General features: G+C 33.2%; 1 protein-coding gene across 1 annotated transcript; it reads left to right on the top strand.

The window, feature by feature from the left end:
- Positions 1-4,018: 4,018 nt before the first annotated feature.
- LOC110711051 (probable 2-oxoglutarate-dependent dioxygenase At5g05600) lies at positions 4,019-11,118 on the top strand. The gene is made up of 3 exons (XM_021889427.1): positions 4,019-4,830; positions 6,874-7,204; positions 10,730-11,118. The coding sequence occupies exons 1-3, from the start codon at positions 4,334-4,336 to the stop codon at positions 10,976-10,978; spliced, it is 1,077 nt and encodes a 358-aa protein (XP_021745119.1). The 5' UTR covers positions 4,019-4,333; the 3' UTR covers positions 10,979-11,118.
- Positions 11,119-13,408: the final 2,290 nt, after the last annotated feature.

Below are 13,408 nucleotides of genomic sequence, written 5' to 3' on the forward strand. Positions count from 1 at the left end.
GAGGACCTAAACTTCCCATATCAGGATCCGGCTCGGCAAGATACCGGGGAGCGCTGAAAACATAAGGATGGCTCGGCTCCGTGGGCGCCCTAACCCAAATCCATTGACCTCTCCAGTCCTTGTCTGAAGAGTCGTTCGGCCACATGGTTAGGAACGGGGGCCGAGACTCAATCCGATACCACCCAGAACCATGGCTTCCGTGCCCACTCTGAATATTTGGCACTAGCCGATGGAGCTTTCTGAAGCAGTGCAGGTTCGGCACGTATCTGAAGAATTTGCAGACCCATAAGTACGTCATTACCCTTCGGATGCTGGTGGGGGTCAGCTGGCACAGGGAAATGTTGTAATGGATCAGCAAGTCTCGAACGAATACGTCCAAAGGGAACCTCAGCCCATACTGAAGCTGTCTCGTGTACACCCCCACATACCCCGGGGGTGGACGATGGATTCTATCGGATGCTGAGGGCATTCGGCACCAATATCCATCAGCTTCAAGAATGCCGTAGTGCAACTCAATTTGCTCAGCAAATCGATATTGATCGGCGTTCTCTACCCACCATGAGTAGGGACGGTTCTTTATCATGGCCGAAGCTACTTCGGCATCCTCCCACTCTGAAAACCCTGGGAGGATATCCCAAAGGACAGCGGGAACTTCATCATCCCGTCCTGAAGCTCTCACCCCCTCAGCCCTCTGAGGAGGAGCCGAAGAAATGGGAGTCGCCCTAACCCCTTCAGCAGGGTCAGACTCTGTCCTTCGTCCATTCCAGGTCCCAATCCTGACCCTGGGATCGGGGATTAGCCTTGCTCTTCTTGGAGCACGGGCTCCACCTCTAACTCCCCTCACCATTGACGAATTTCGAAGGAAAAAGTCGAAAAAGGGGAAAGAGTGCAAAGTCGAAGAAAGATGAAATAAAATCAAAGGAATTTACCTTGATCTGAAGCAAAAGCCGCCGATTTACGAATTGGTAGTGACAAGTCTCAGCTTCTAAGCTTAATGCTCGGGGAATTTGCGAAGTTTTGATGCGGGCTCTTGAGCGTTCTTGAGAATTCTGGGTTTGTGTTGATGAGTGAGTGGGGAGAGAAGACGCGCCTCTATTTATATCTCCAGAAATGGGAATTCAAGGAGTCTGCGTTTCAATTTCTCTCAAGCACCCCACTAAGTAACCGTTAAACACACGACCTTGCAGTTAAGTCGCCCACTACCCATCCAACTTCCGCAATCATCCACATTAACTGTTGTTATCTCATTAATCATGGGTTAATTACGGTTTAAATTCACATTTTTGGATTAACAAATCATTCACTTCCCTCCTTTTCTGATTAAATCAAACCCGACCCGTCATCCTTCCAAATCGGGTCTGGGGGGCAAGTTGTTTGGGTCCAATTTAGTCCAATTGGGCCTGGTCACTGAATGATCCAATTAAAAGCCCAAGGTTAAGGTTCAACTCTCCAAATGTGCTAAAGTCAAAAATCAACATCCTCAAAGCCATGTCAAGGTCAGTCAACGGCCCAATCAGCTTGGCCCAGCCCAACTGACTTCCGGGCCCAATCCGCCTCCTTCATTAGCCAAGGTATAAAAGCCAACAATTTGGTCAATTCTTGGTAAGACAAAAAAAGCCTCAAGCAACTAAACTCTTGCACAGCTTTCTCTCTCTAATATACTGACTTAAGCATCGGAGGGGCCTTCCTCGGCGTCCCCCCCGAGGCTAGTTTACGTGTATTTGTTGTGCAGGAAACCCTCGGCTCCTGCGTCGTTCGGACCGAGACCAAGTTCCCTCAAGATAAAAGGATCTTCCGAGATTCGATTGTTTTCATCCGAAACACTAACTATTTTATTTGACGGGCATTAATCCTATCTTAACAAATAACATCATCTTGAAATTTCTTTACACGAATAATCTTGAATTTCACTCAGTTTATCTTTCATATTTTGGCGTATGTGAATGTAGAGGCCGTTAGCTGTTTACAGGTTATCATGAAAAGAATTTGTTTATCCATGTTTTTCTTATAAGTATCATATATAATTAATATATAAAGCTAAATTTTTAGTCAAATTACGAGACAACAACATTTGACATTTTAACTTTTCGTCAAGTGTCGAGCCACGTAGGTGACAATTACTTATTAATATAACACGTATGATTTATTTATTTTTTGTAGAATAGGATAAAAAAAGTTGGATAGATTCAATATGATAAAAAATTATTTTAGCGTTTTATTTTCAATAAAATTTGGATAATTTAGTAGGATAAAAAAGTTATTTTAATTTTATTTTCAATAAAATACCAATATTTCTATACAAATGACGGATCTAGAGAGGTACAAAGGAAAAATAAAAAAATCAAAGAAACCTATTCTTATATATAACCATTCTCTGAAGTCTTAACATGCAACCTGCCTTTCCTTAAATGTTTAGAGAAAATAAAAAGAGATCACAACTTTAGACAACCGTTCTTTTTGGTTGTACATTATTACTTCTATTGACAAGTGATTAATAATCCATAAAATACCCGTAAACGGACAAGTATGATCGTAAGTTAATTATTAATTCATGAGTAGAAAATTCAAATAACATATATATTTTAGATAAAAAGTTTTATTTTAAATTTCAATAAACAATCCGGGCATCACACGGGCACAAAACCAGTAAAGAATTAGGGGATAGGAAGCTAAGTTGTGCATGGGCGAAGCCGACAAGAAAATGGCCCGAGCCCACTACAAGCTTGATATTAGAGGAAGGCATCAACCAGGTTGGCACGAGGGCCGATTAGACACGGCACGAAAATGACCCGACTCAACACGAGCCCAACATGTCACGAGAGACACACTAAGCTAGTGGGTCATGGATCGTGCATGGAGATCATTTTCAAAGGTTGCACGAGCACGATGGGTCAACCCGCATATTGACCCACTATTTTTTTTAAAAAAAAAAAAAAGAAATTCACCAAATATATAAAAATAACCAAGGAGCCCCGCTTGCATGGCATATGAGTCAGGTAGTACTATACATGCACTCTGTTTTTGAATGATTGGTACGAGCCCGTCACGACACGACTTTTTCTTGGTCCATTTTAGGTATGACCTGCTTGAGCACGAGGCGCACCAACACGACATGTGGACCTAAACCAGCCAATGCCCATCTTTACACGATATAACATGGGAGATACAATGGTGGCTCATAGACTGTGCATGAATATCAATTTGAAAATTTGGCACTAGTTAGACAAAACAGTTTGTGTCTAAGACCTAGTTCTTACTAATAGCCCACTAATACACGAGATATGCTTGCATGGCATATGGGCCTACACGACCCAACCCGTGTCCAGCTAGGGTATGACTCATATGAAGATGACACATATATAGTTGTAATGTTTGGAAAATTGCACTACTCATGTCTCCCATTTGACCACCTTAATTAACTTATATGTTGGGCAAAATAAGTCATGTAGGATCTTCTTACGAATTAGATTCATTTCGATTTATATTTTCACAATATATATCAAATTTTTATATAGTTTTTACTTGCTTATAATTAGATATATAGTGGATTGAAATTATGTACTGACAAACGTGAAAGTCCAAACATTGCAACTAAAAAAGAATGGTGAAATTAAGTATAATTCACGCATAAAGCTAGAGAGAGTGAGTATGTATGCATCGGGGGTTCACAAATGAGGGAAGAAAAATATTAAATAATATCGGTAGAGAAGGAGATAGATAAGATGAAGTAAAATATAGAAAAATAATTCTATATATGAAAGAGATACGTGCATTTATTAAGTGATGCAGTTATTCAAGTATACATGGTAATTTAATTAATACGAAAATTAATACAAAGTATAGTAAATTATACGATAAATTAATACATTATATTAATAAATAAATAAATAAACCGAAGGAAGTATGTAACTCGAAGAGAGCGAAAACTTAGCCAAGTAGCCAATGCATGAGTGTGGTAGCTTAGGGTCTCTTTATCTCCAATGTCGGCCTGTCATGGTCAAGTAAAGACACTCCCACAAGGCCACAAGCACATCATCCTAACCCAAACCCAAATGTCCCTTTCTTAGTTAGTAGGCAGTACTACCTTTTATCACACTCTCACTAACTCGCACGTTTTATATTATTTTTTTACCCTATTTATCCCACGTTCCTCTTTCCTTTCTATCACCTCATCATTTCTTTCCTCTCTTTCTTTAACTCCCTCTCCCCCCTCCTACAACACCACTATAAATTCCAAACTAATTCCTTCTCTTTTTTCCATCATCATCTTAAACAAATTTACCTAGCTAGAGATTTCGTATTTTTACGAAAAAAAAAAACAATATATAAGATCATGAGTTGTGTTCAGGATTGGCCTGAGCCAATAATTCGAGTCCAATCCCTATCAGATAGTGGATTGGACCGGATACCGGACTGCTACGTCAAACCAGTGACGGAGCGGCCGGTAGTGGAACCCGTGGTTACGGACAGGTTGGACATCCCCTTAATAGACCTTTCAGGCCTCTTCTCTGGTGATCCATATAAAGTCCAAGTCACCAGAGAAAAAGTAGGTGAGGCCTGCAGGGTTTGGGGATTCTTCCAAGCCGTTAACCACGGGGTCCCTCCTGATCTCATGGATCAGGCGCGCCAAACTTGGCGCGAGTTCTTTTACCAACCCATGAAAGAGAAACAAAAGTACGCCAACGACCCTAAAACTTATGAAGGGTATGGAAGTAGACTTGGAGTTGAGAAAGGTGCTGTTCTTGATTGGAGTGATTATTACTTCCTTCATTATCTTCCTTCTAACTTGAAGGATCACTGCAAATGGCCTGCTCAACCTCCTCATCACAGGTACCATTAATATTTTACTTAGTTTTTTTTTTATATCAAAATCAACTCATTTTGCCTTGTGGTCTGTGGATATTAGTTTAATTAGCAAGGACATCACAAATAATTGTTTTTAAGACTTTTATCATTGATAGTACCATATATAAGTTTTAATAGAAAAATAATATTGTTAAAAAAACAAAAAAAAAAAAAATTGTGAAAAATCTCCATATTGGAAGATAATGGGGTTCTTTCCTGTCCTTGATACTATACGTTTTTTATTTTATTTTATCTTTTTTTTTTAATTTTTTTTTTTTTTTTTTTTTTTTTTTTTTTTTTTTTTTTATGATGAGGCACATAGTTATTGACTTATTGTCCAATAAAAAATCATAGAATTTATCTTTAAAAGTGGCTACCGGATTGTGGGAGCAGATCAAGTAGGGACGAAGTTTATAAAGAGTAGTATTTATAGAAGAACAAACACCTTTTAAAAATGTTGTTCTAACTAGAATTTATTTAAAAGGGTGACACTTAAAATTTGAGATAAGAGTAGGGACGTTCTTACAAAATTTATTTCAAAGCATCAACAAAGTCAGATCATACATTTAAGAGTGGCCAAAGGTTTCACAAGAGATAAAGCGAAGAAAGAGCATCTCAATTGTCTCAAAAAACAATAGAAATCTCATGATTAAATTGTTTTTAACTAAGTTTTGCTTACATTTTCAAACTCGTTTACATTTCTTTAATACCTCATTTACTATAATTTAAAATTCTTCCTCACATTAAGTTGCTCATTTCTATATTAGTAGTAAACAATCTTAGCTTAGCTTGCTAATTAAGTAAATAACTTCTAAAAGGATATACGTAATATAAAAGGTAGCAAATTTAAAGGTATCCCTTATTTATTTTTATTAATTCATTAAGTCACAAAGGTCAGGTTAAATTTCCCTTTTTCACAATTTTTTAGTTGGCAGGTGTTCATTGTTGTTTAATTCAATTAACTTGTTCCCCTTTTCGTGACACTATCGCTAACTCGAATTTCATTATATAATGTATCAAATAGAGTTTTTCAAAGTTAAAGAATAATTAAAATAATTCAAAAAAAAAAAAAAAAAAAGGAAAAGTTTGTTCAGTCAAACATTGTCCAATTGCTACTATATTATAATATTTTTTAGTTCAAGATAAATATCATTTCATGATAATTTGTAGCCAATATCTATATTAAATCACGCATTCAACATGATTTTAATATATTAGCTTAGTCATGCAATTGTCTTACACTCAAAAATTAAATTTAGATTTAATGACATTGCAAGGTATTCTTGATGATATATAAATAACTAAGATTTTATATTATATAACAAATTACTGTGTACAATATTTGTACGATAACTTCATGTCTACATACAGTGTATAGCTACACGCCTACATTGTTTATAATAATGTCGATAATTATTTTGATCACGATGTGTTAGTATAATGAAAGAATTTGCGGTTAATATAACACGATAATGTTAAGGATCAACATGTTAATGTGCTAACCTTTTTTTCTACTTGATTTTGCATGAATTTTGGTCCATAATATTCCACCAATTAAAGATCATCTTTCATTATAATGGATACTAGTGGTGCTAAATTAATACTACTCCGTCCTTGGTTTGCCATCAACTATGAACCACCACGTTATCCAATTTTTTCCCCCCTAAATTAAGAGCCACCCTTTGTGCTTTCTGAATTGTCATCCAACGTTTGACAATCATATGCAATGATTCCTATGATCTATAGTAACCATCAAAAGTCCTAAAATTTTGTTAATCATTAAATTAGTGTTTTGCTACTTTTTTATGAATTTTGCATGTACGAGGCTAGATCCCTTAATTATCTTGTACACAAATGTTATCTTGAAATCAAGTTTATTCATTTTTACCCTTAATTAAATGCTTACATAATCCTTTGTACGTTTATCTTATTAATGATACTCGTAATTTGACTTTGTAAGTTAATTATATGACCATATGACTTTATTGATGTTACTCGTAATATTTTAATATAATTCATAAAATGCAGGGAGGTGGTCGAGAAGTACTTAAGCGAAGTGGTGAAATTAGGTCAAAGATTAATGAAAGTATTTTCGACAAATCTTGGATTAGAGGAGAATTATCTTCAAAATGCATTTGGAGGGGAGGAAAATGGAGCTTGCTTAAGGGTGAATTATTACCCAAAATGCCCACAACCTGACTTGACCCTTGGACTGTCCTCTCATTCGGATCCGGGTGGGTTAACCATTTTGCTGCCGGATCATGATGTACCGGGTCTTCAAGTCCGTAGAAATGACAAATGGATAACCGTTAAACCCGCTCAACATGCTTTCATCATCAACGTTGGTGACCAAATTCAGGTACGTAATTCTCTAGAATAGTAATGCGCTAAATGTCTAAGGCATAACTTTGGAAGACTTATTTAAAATTTTGTCAACTTTTATAAAATAATACTATATAACTTTCACTGTATAAATTAAGCATGTTTTTATATAGTATAAGATTAGTCAATCATTTAAGTTCAAACATCTTTTTTATGGTTGAAAAGAAGGTAATCTTCGATTTAATTACTATATAATCATTTCACTAACATGATTGATGAAATTGTAAACTCAATTTATATTTATGGCTGATAGCGTGGATTATGGTAGTAGTTATCTTGCACCACTTTTTTTAACTAATCTGTTTTGACTTGGGAACTAATGATATATGCATAAATTATATTATATTATTTATATATAATATCCTAAAATATACTTGTTAACTTAGTCAAATCACATTTGTAACACGTGTTACTATGTGTTTACTTTTTCATAGTATTTTATATGTTATTAGTAAATTGTTATTCCTATTCATACTCCATGGCATAATATGCATTTAAACGATACTTCAATTCATTCATTTCATATTACTTCTCATTTATATTTTATTCCAAGCAAACAATAAGTAGGGTGTGTCTACATGTGGCCAATGTTTTAAGAGGTGGGGTGGGAGAGATCCCAAAAAAAAAAAAAAAAAAAAAAAAAAAAAAAAAAACCTTGTTGCACTAAATTGCTCTTTTTTTTATTTTTTTATTTACAGATATAATTAATTAATTATTTGCACTTATCAAAACTTACTTTTGCTTGTTTTTTTAATCGAATGATGTATCGTGATATATTTTTTCACTTATCCAAATGAATTTTAATAGTTAAAATAAATTTTTTGGATCAAAACTGATTTTGTTTATACAAAATAGCCTAAATTTACGTTAATAAACTTAGAAAACTATTTTTTTAATTAGTTACTAAACAACCTCATTAACCAACCTAATCGGCTAATAGATTTGCTATTAAATCCACTGAGGAAAGCTTGCCAATCAACACTAATTAAGAAGTGCAATGTGGAGGTTTTCTAGTGGACTAAATGATGACCTCAATCTTTTAATTTTTAATAGTATGTCTTAACTTTTACAAATAAATCAATAGAGTTCATCCTATTGGCCGATAACACCTTCTAGATATAAAGATAACTTGATTTATTGTTCACTTTTTCGGTTTAGTAACGTGGAATCTAACTTGACAAAACAAAATGTCTTATAAAATTGGGATGTGGAATCTAAGTAGTAGACATGAATGAAATATATTGTATTTTATTCTAATTTAATTTTATAGGTTAATATAGAATGTTTTTCCTATCATTGGTTGGGACAATATGTCAATATACGTGTTTGTGTTTCATTATTCCATCATGAATACATCTTTTGCTACTAATAGAATCAACATTACTAAAAATAATAGGAGAAAACAGAGTATCATGCAAAAAATAACTATAGGTGGTATGAAGAATGAGGAGATGAAATAGATAACCATCATGTAAAATCACTATATTATCCTACGATATAATTTCAAAATTTTGTAACCGGAGACAATTGTCATTTTCAATTTTATATAATATAAATTATAGACATTCACAATACAATAATTTATCTCCTTATGAATTGCAACTAATTTTATTTGTCGCGGTGTCAATACATAGATCAATCATTTAAAACATGGAGTATATTCCATGTTATTATTGATATATTTCGAATCAACCACCTGTCCTGCATATAAACCCTTATCTATACGAATTAATGGATAAGAAATGTACGAATTAACGATATTTTCAATTGCAATCACATCTTATAAATTGAACATGAAATCCTTTATATAAATTAACTTACCTCATTTTTGTCCTTTTTTAAGCAAGAAAGGCTACATCTATGATTTATTAGTCAAGTGATTTATTTTTATAAGAAATTTGTAATGTACATCACCTACTCAATGAAAAAGACTTAATTTGTCATCTTCAAAATGTACTAAGCATTTTGTTTAGGGTCCACCATGGTTCAGGTTGGCCCTATCTTGTTGTCTTTGTTTAGATTAGTAAAACTAAATATCAAAAATGAAAATATGAACGTAATAAATTGTTTTTAGTAAAAAATCATCAAAAAGTCCAACTCACCATTTTTCTCTTTTCTAGTGCAAATAAATCCACCTGGTTATTCCATAAAATTACGTGAAGGATTAGATCATCATACATCTAATATGAAATGATTGATAATAATTTTCCCAGTGGTTGTATAAAATTAATTATTCCTTCATTCTTAATAACATGGTCACCAAAATTCTGTCAATATGGAGCTGGGGAAGTAGTTTTATATAGTTTGAGGTGCTAAGCTAGTTGACTAGAAATTGATTAATTTATTAGACTTTTTTTTTTATAACACAATGATATGATAAAACATTTCTAGATATTAGACTTTTTTTTTTTTGATCCAATTTGGAATTTTTTTTATTTATTTTTTTTTTTTTTAAGATGACGTATAAACAAATATTTTGAAATTTTCACAATTAAAAAAAATCCAGACAAAAATATTCATAATAAGTTTAGGAATTTATAGTATTTTTTTTCACCTTAAGAAAATACATTTCAAAGTAAATCTATTCAAATCTAATCCGGTCTAATAAGTTATTTAAAACTATAATTCAGTTAAGTTTAGTTTATGTCAAAATAACGCACCATTAGTATAATACGAAGTATATTAGGATTGCTCAATAAAGTCACCATTTGGTGTAATGTCCAATCATTTTTGTTGGCCAATTCCTCTGCTGTACCCCAAACTCCATCCCATGTGCAAGATTCCATAACTCGTATATGGACCAAATATATTTAGAAAGATTTATATCATGATATAAATACGGAGTATGAATGTATGATAACTCAATCGGAATTTGGAGTATTTGACATCAAAATTAATAAAACGTGCATAAAAAATTAAAGTTGCAACTTGAACCATATTTATTCGATAAATAGCAACTTGAAGTTGAACAACTTGTTCCATTGTTTGTTAACCATGCAATAGAAAGTAGAAACTATCGATTCACAATAAACCTTTCTAATTTCAGCTGCACTAGTTGGCATTCTTATCTTTCTTTATTTAATTAATATCATTTTACATGGAATTTGGACCCCCTCATTAGGGTTGATGACACACTATTTTCACCCTTCAAATTAGTGGTCATACTATTTGAAAAAACATGAGTAGAATTTCCCATTAAAAACTTTTAAGTAGTTTTAATGCCATAATTTTTTAAATACGAAAATTATGGATCTTCTCAATATATCAAAAAGGGCTCTATCTATATCAATGTAAATACTTTGGAAAGTTGGTTCCTCTTTGTAAACCTCTAATTTTACTTTCAGTGATTCAAATACTAAGTCTTACTTTTGTAAGGTTTATTTGAATATTGTATAATTTTCTTATGTATACTAGGTACATTATGAGTTAATTCATTGTTCGTTGAATGATGTTTTTAAATTTATGATCGTTTATCAACAATTTACTTGATTAATTGATGTAGGTGCTAAGCAATGCTATATACAAGAGTGTAGAGCACAGGGTAATTGTAAACCCTAATATAGAGAGAATTTCGTTGGCATTCTTCTACAATCCAAGGGGTGAATTGTTAATTGAACCAGCAAAGGAACTTGTTAGTTCCGAGAATCCAGCATTGTATCCATCTATGACGTTTAATGAATATCGTCTCTACATTAGGTTAAAGGGTCCTCGTGGAAAGTCTCAAGTGGAATCATTGAAATCTCCAAGATAAAAGAAAAAAAAAATCATCAAATATATACTTCATATAAGTTATTATCTAAGCATGAGTTAGTTTATTGTATATGTATTTTGCCTTTTGTGGCTATCAAATGTAATTTCAAGGAAATAAATCAATATAGTCATAATTATTCGTCAAGTCTACTTTTCTCTTTTCTTGTTTCTTCTATGAGAAAATATAGATACGATCGAGGCTAAATTGAGTGGTTCCGTGAGAAAATAGATTTATTTCAATCATTCATGCTATTATCGTATACACAAGCTAGACCCTTAACGATAGTTTATCAAATACTTTCTTTGTTTTTATTTACTTGTAACACAATCTTATGACACGCGCTTTGAGGCCGAGTATCAAATACTTTCTTTGTTTTTATTTACTTGTAACACAATCTTATGACACGCGCTTTGAAGCCGAGTTTATATAATATCAACGGACAAATTATTCAAATAATTTTTACACATGATACCTAACCCTACTCTAATCCTCGTGTTAAAAATATATTGATAAAATCACTCGTTTACTTTTACTAATCATCTCCTAAAAGTGCGTATCTAAAAGATGTGTTGCAAGTAAAAAGAAACGGAGGAAGTAATAGTATTATTATGAGATATTCGAACTTGAGATTATTTACACAACCAATCAATTAACTATAAGAAGACACATCTTGTTAACTTGTTAAGTGAGTAGTGTTAACTACCATGTCCTTTGCACTCTTGATAGAAAAATATTCGACTTCAAAAATGGTTGTCAAAAAAATTTACTGCTCGTACTCTTATTCGATAACAATAAGAGCCATGAGGAGAACGAGGATTTACACATGACAACTTGAAAGAGGATAAAGTCAATTTGAATGTACTCTAGTTGTGGCACAAAACAATATATAAAAATGGTGTCGCATACTCACATGGAAATAATTTAAAGATGACAACTACCTTTGTCTTGTAAATATTACTACAAAGTACAATTTATTTTGAAAAAAAGTTGTCCTAACCTTATTTAAATGTATATTTTCTTCTCGGAACAAATTACAACCTCTAAATATTGATATATTAACCATTGTTCACTTAATCTTAATGATCAAGTTAATTGTGCATTCAGTGGGATGTCACTTAATGGCACTAATTAATTTAGAAGGAAATCACAAGCTTTAACTTTACTAATTGACATATTGATGCTACATAGCACTGATTTTAGCTTGTTATGATTTGAACCTGGTCAAATGTTGAATTAAACCTATAATTTGCAATTCTAGTTCACATGGTCAAATGTTGAATTAAACCTATAATGATCTTAAGTGGTTGTTAGTCTTGTTACATCCGGAGTATCAATTCCAATACCACTTTACATTACAATGACAAATATCAAGTAATACGTAATATAATGTATGTTATGTTGATCGATCCATTATTCTATACACTATTAAATGAGTGTGATTGCAATATAAATTCTATACACAATTAATATAGGTCTTGTTTTTTAGAGCTGCTCTTTTGAAATTTGCTCTACTGTCTCAATCTACTCTGCCCAAGCTCAAAAGAACAGGACCTAAGCCTATACACAAACGAGAGCAGTTGCAATGGGATTGAAAGTGGCTTGCAAAGGATTGGAGAAATGCATCCATCTTATGGTCCAAATGGAAAATCAAGTAGTTATTTTCGGTATCTTGGTCGTCTTGAAAAGCAATGATCAGCCTTATTGAGGCGATTGTGTTCATCTAGTTGTACTTAGCTATATGTATATGGTAAAATTAAGGATATTTTTTTTGTCTCTGTGCTTGTAATTTACAGATAGGGAAAAAATTATTGTTTGTCATACCTAACAAGCTACAACTAACCAAATGTACAATGAAAATCATTCCATAATACACCAAATCTTAATGATGGGCACCTTGGAAAAAGTTTTCTAGGACGAATTAGATGCGATGAAATGCAAATGAGAAATAATGAAAGTGTTAGTGGAAGACAAGTAGCTAAAATCAAATGTTCTTCAAGTTTCTGTTTCTCAGCCGAAAATGTGTGTACTACAACAGTTGAGGTGCAAATGCGGCGCATGCAAATTGTGAAATTCTGTAATGCAAGTCGGCAGAAAATAATATTCATCATTTTAAATAAAAATGAGTAGGAAAAATTGGTATTATTAATCTCAATTTTGAGTCATTTACTTTAATTAATCCCAACTATCGAGGGCATTTTCTTTCATCAAGTCAAATGACCTGATAAATAAGTAACTTTTCTTTTTTTTCTTAAATGCCAAGTGTCGTAATTTTATTAGTAAAAAAAATAAAAAAAAGACCAAAAAAAAACAAACCCCGCCACCTGAGCACCTCATCCCACCGCAGCCCCACCTCCCTTCCTCCCCAACTCCCACCGGAAACCACCATCTCTTTTCCCAGTGCCTGCCTCAACTAGATTTCAGCAACCACAA

The sequence above is a fragment of the Chenopodium quinoa genome, unplaced genomic scaffold (assembly GCF_001683475.1).
Source record: "Chenopodium quinoa cultivar QQ74 unplaced genomic scaffold, ASM168347v1, whole genome shotgun sequence".
Classification (NCBI taxonomy): domain Eukaryota; kingdom Viridiplantae; phylum Streptophyta; class Magnoliopsida; order Caryophyllales; family Amaranthaceae; genus Chenopodium; species Chenopodium quinoa.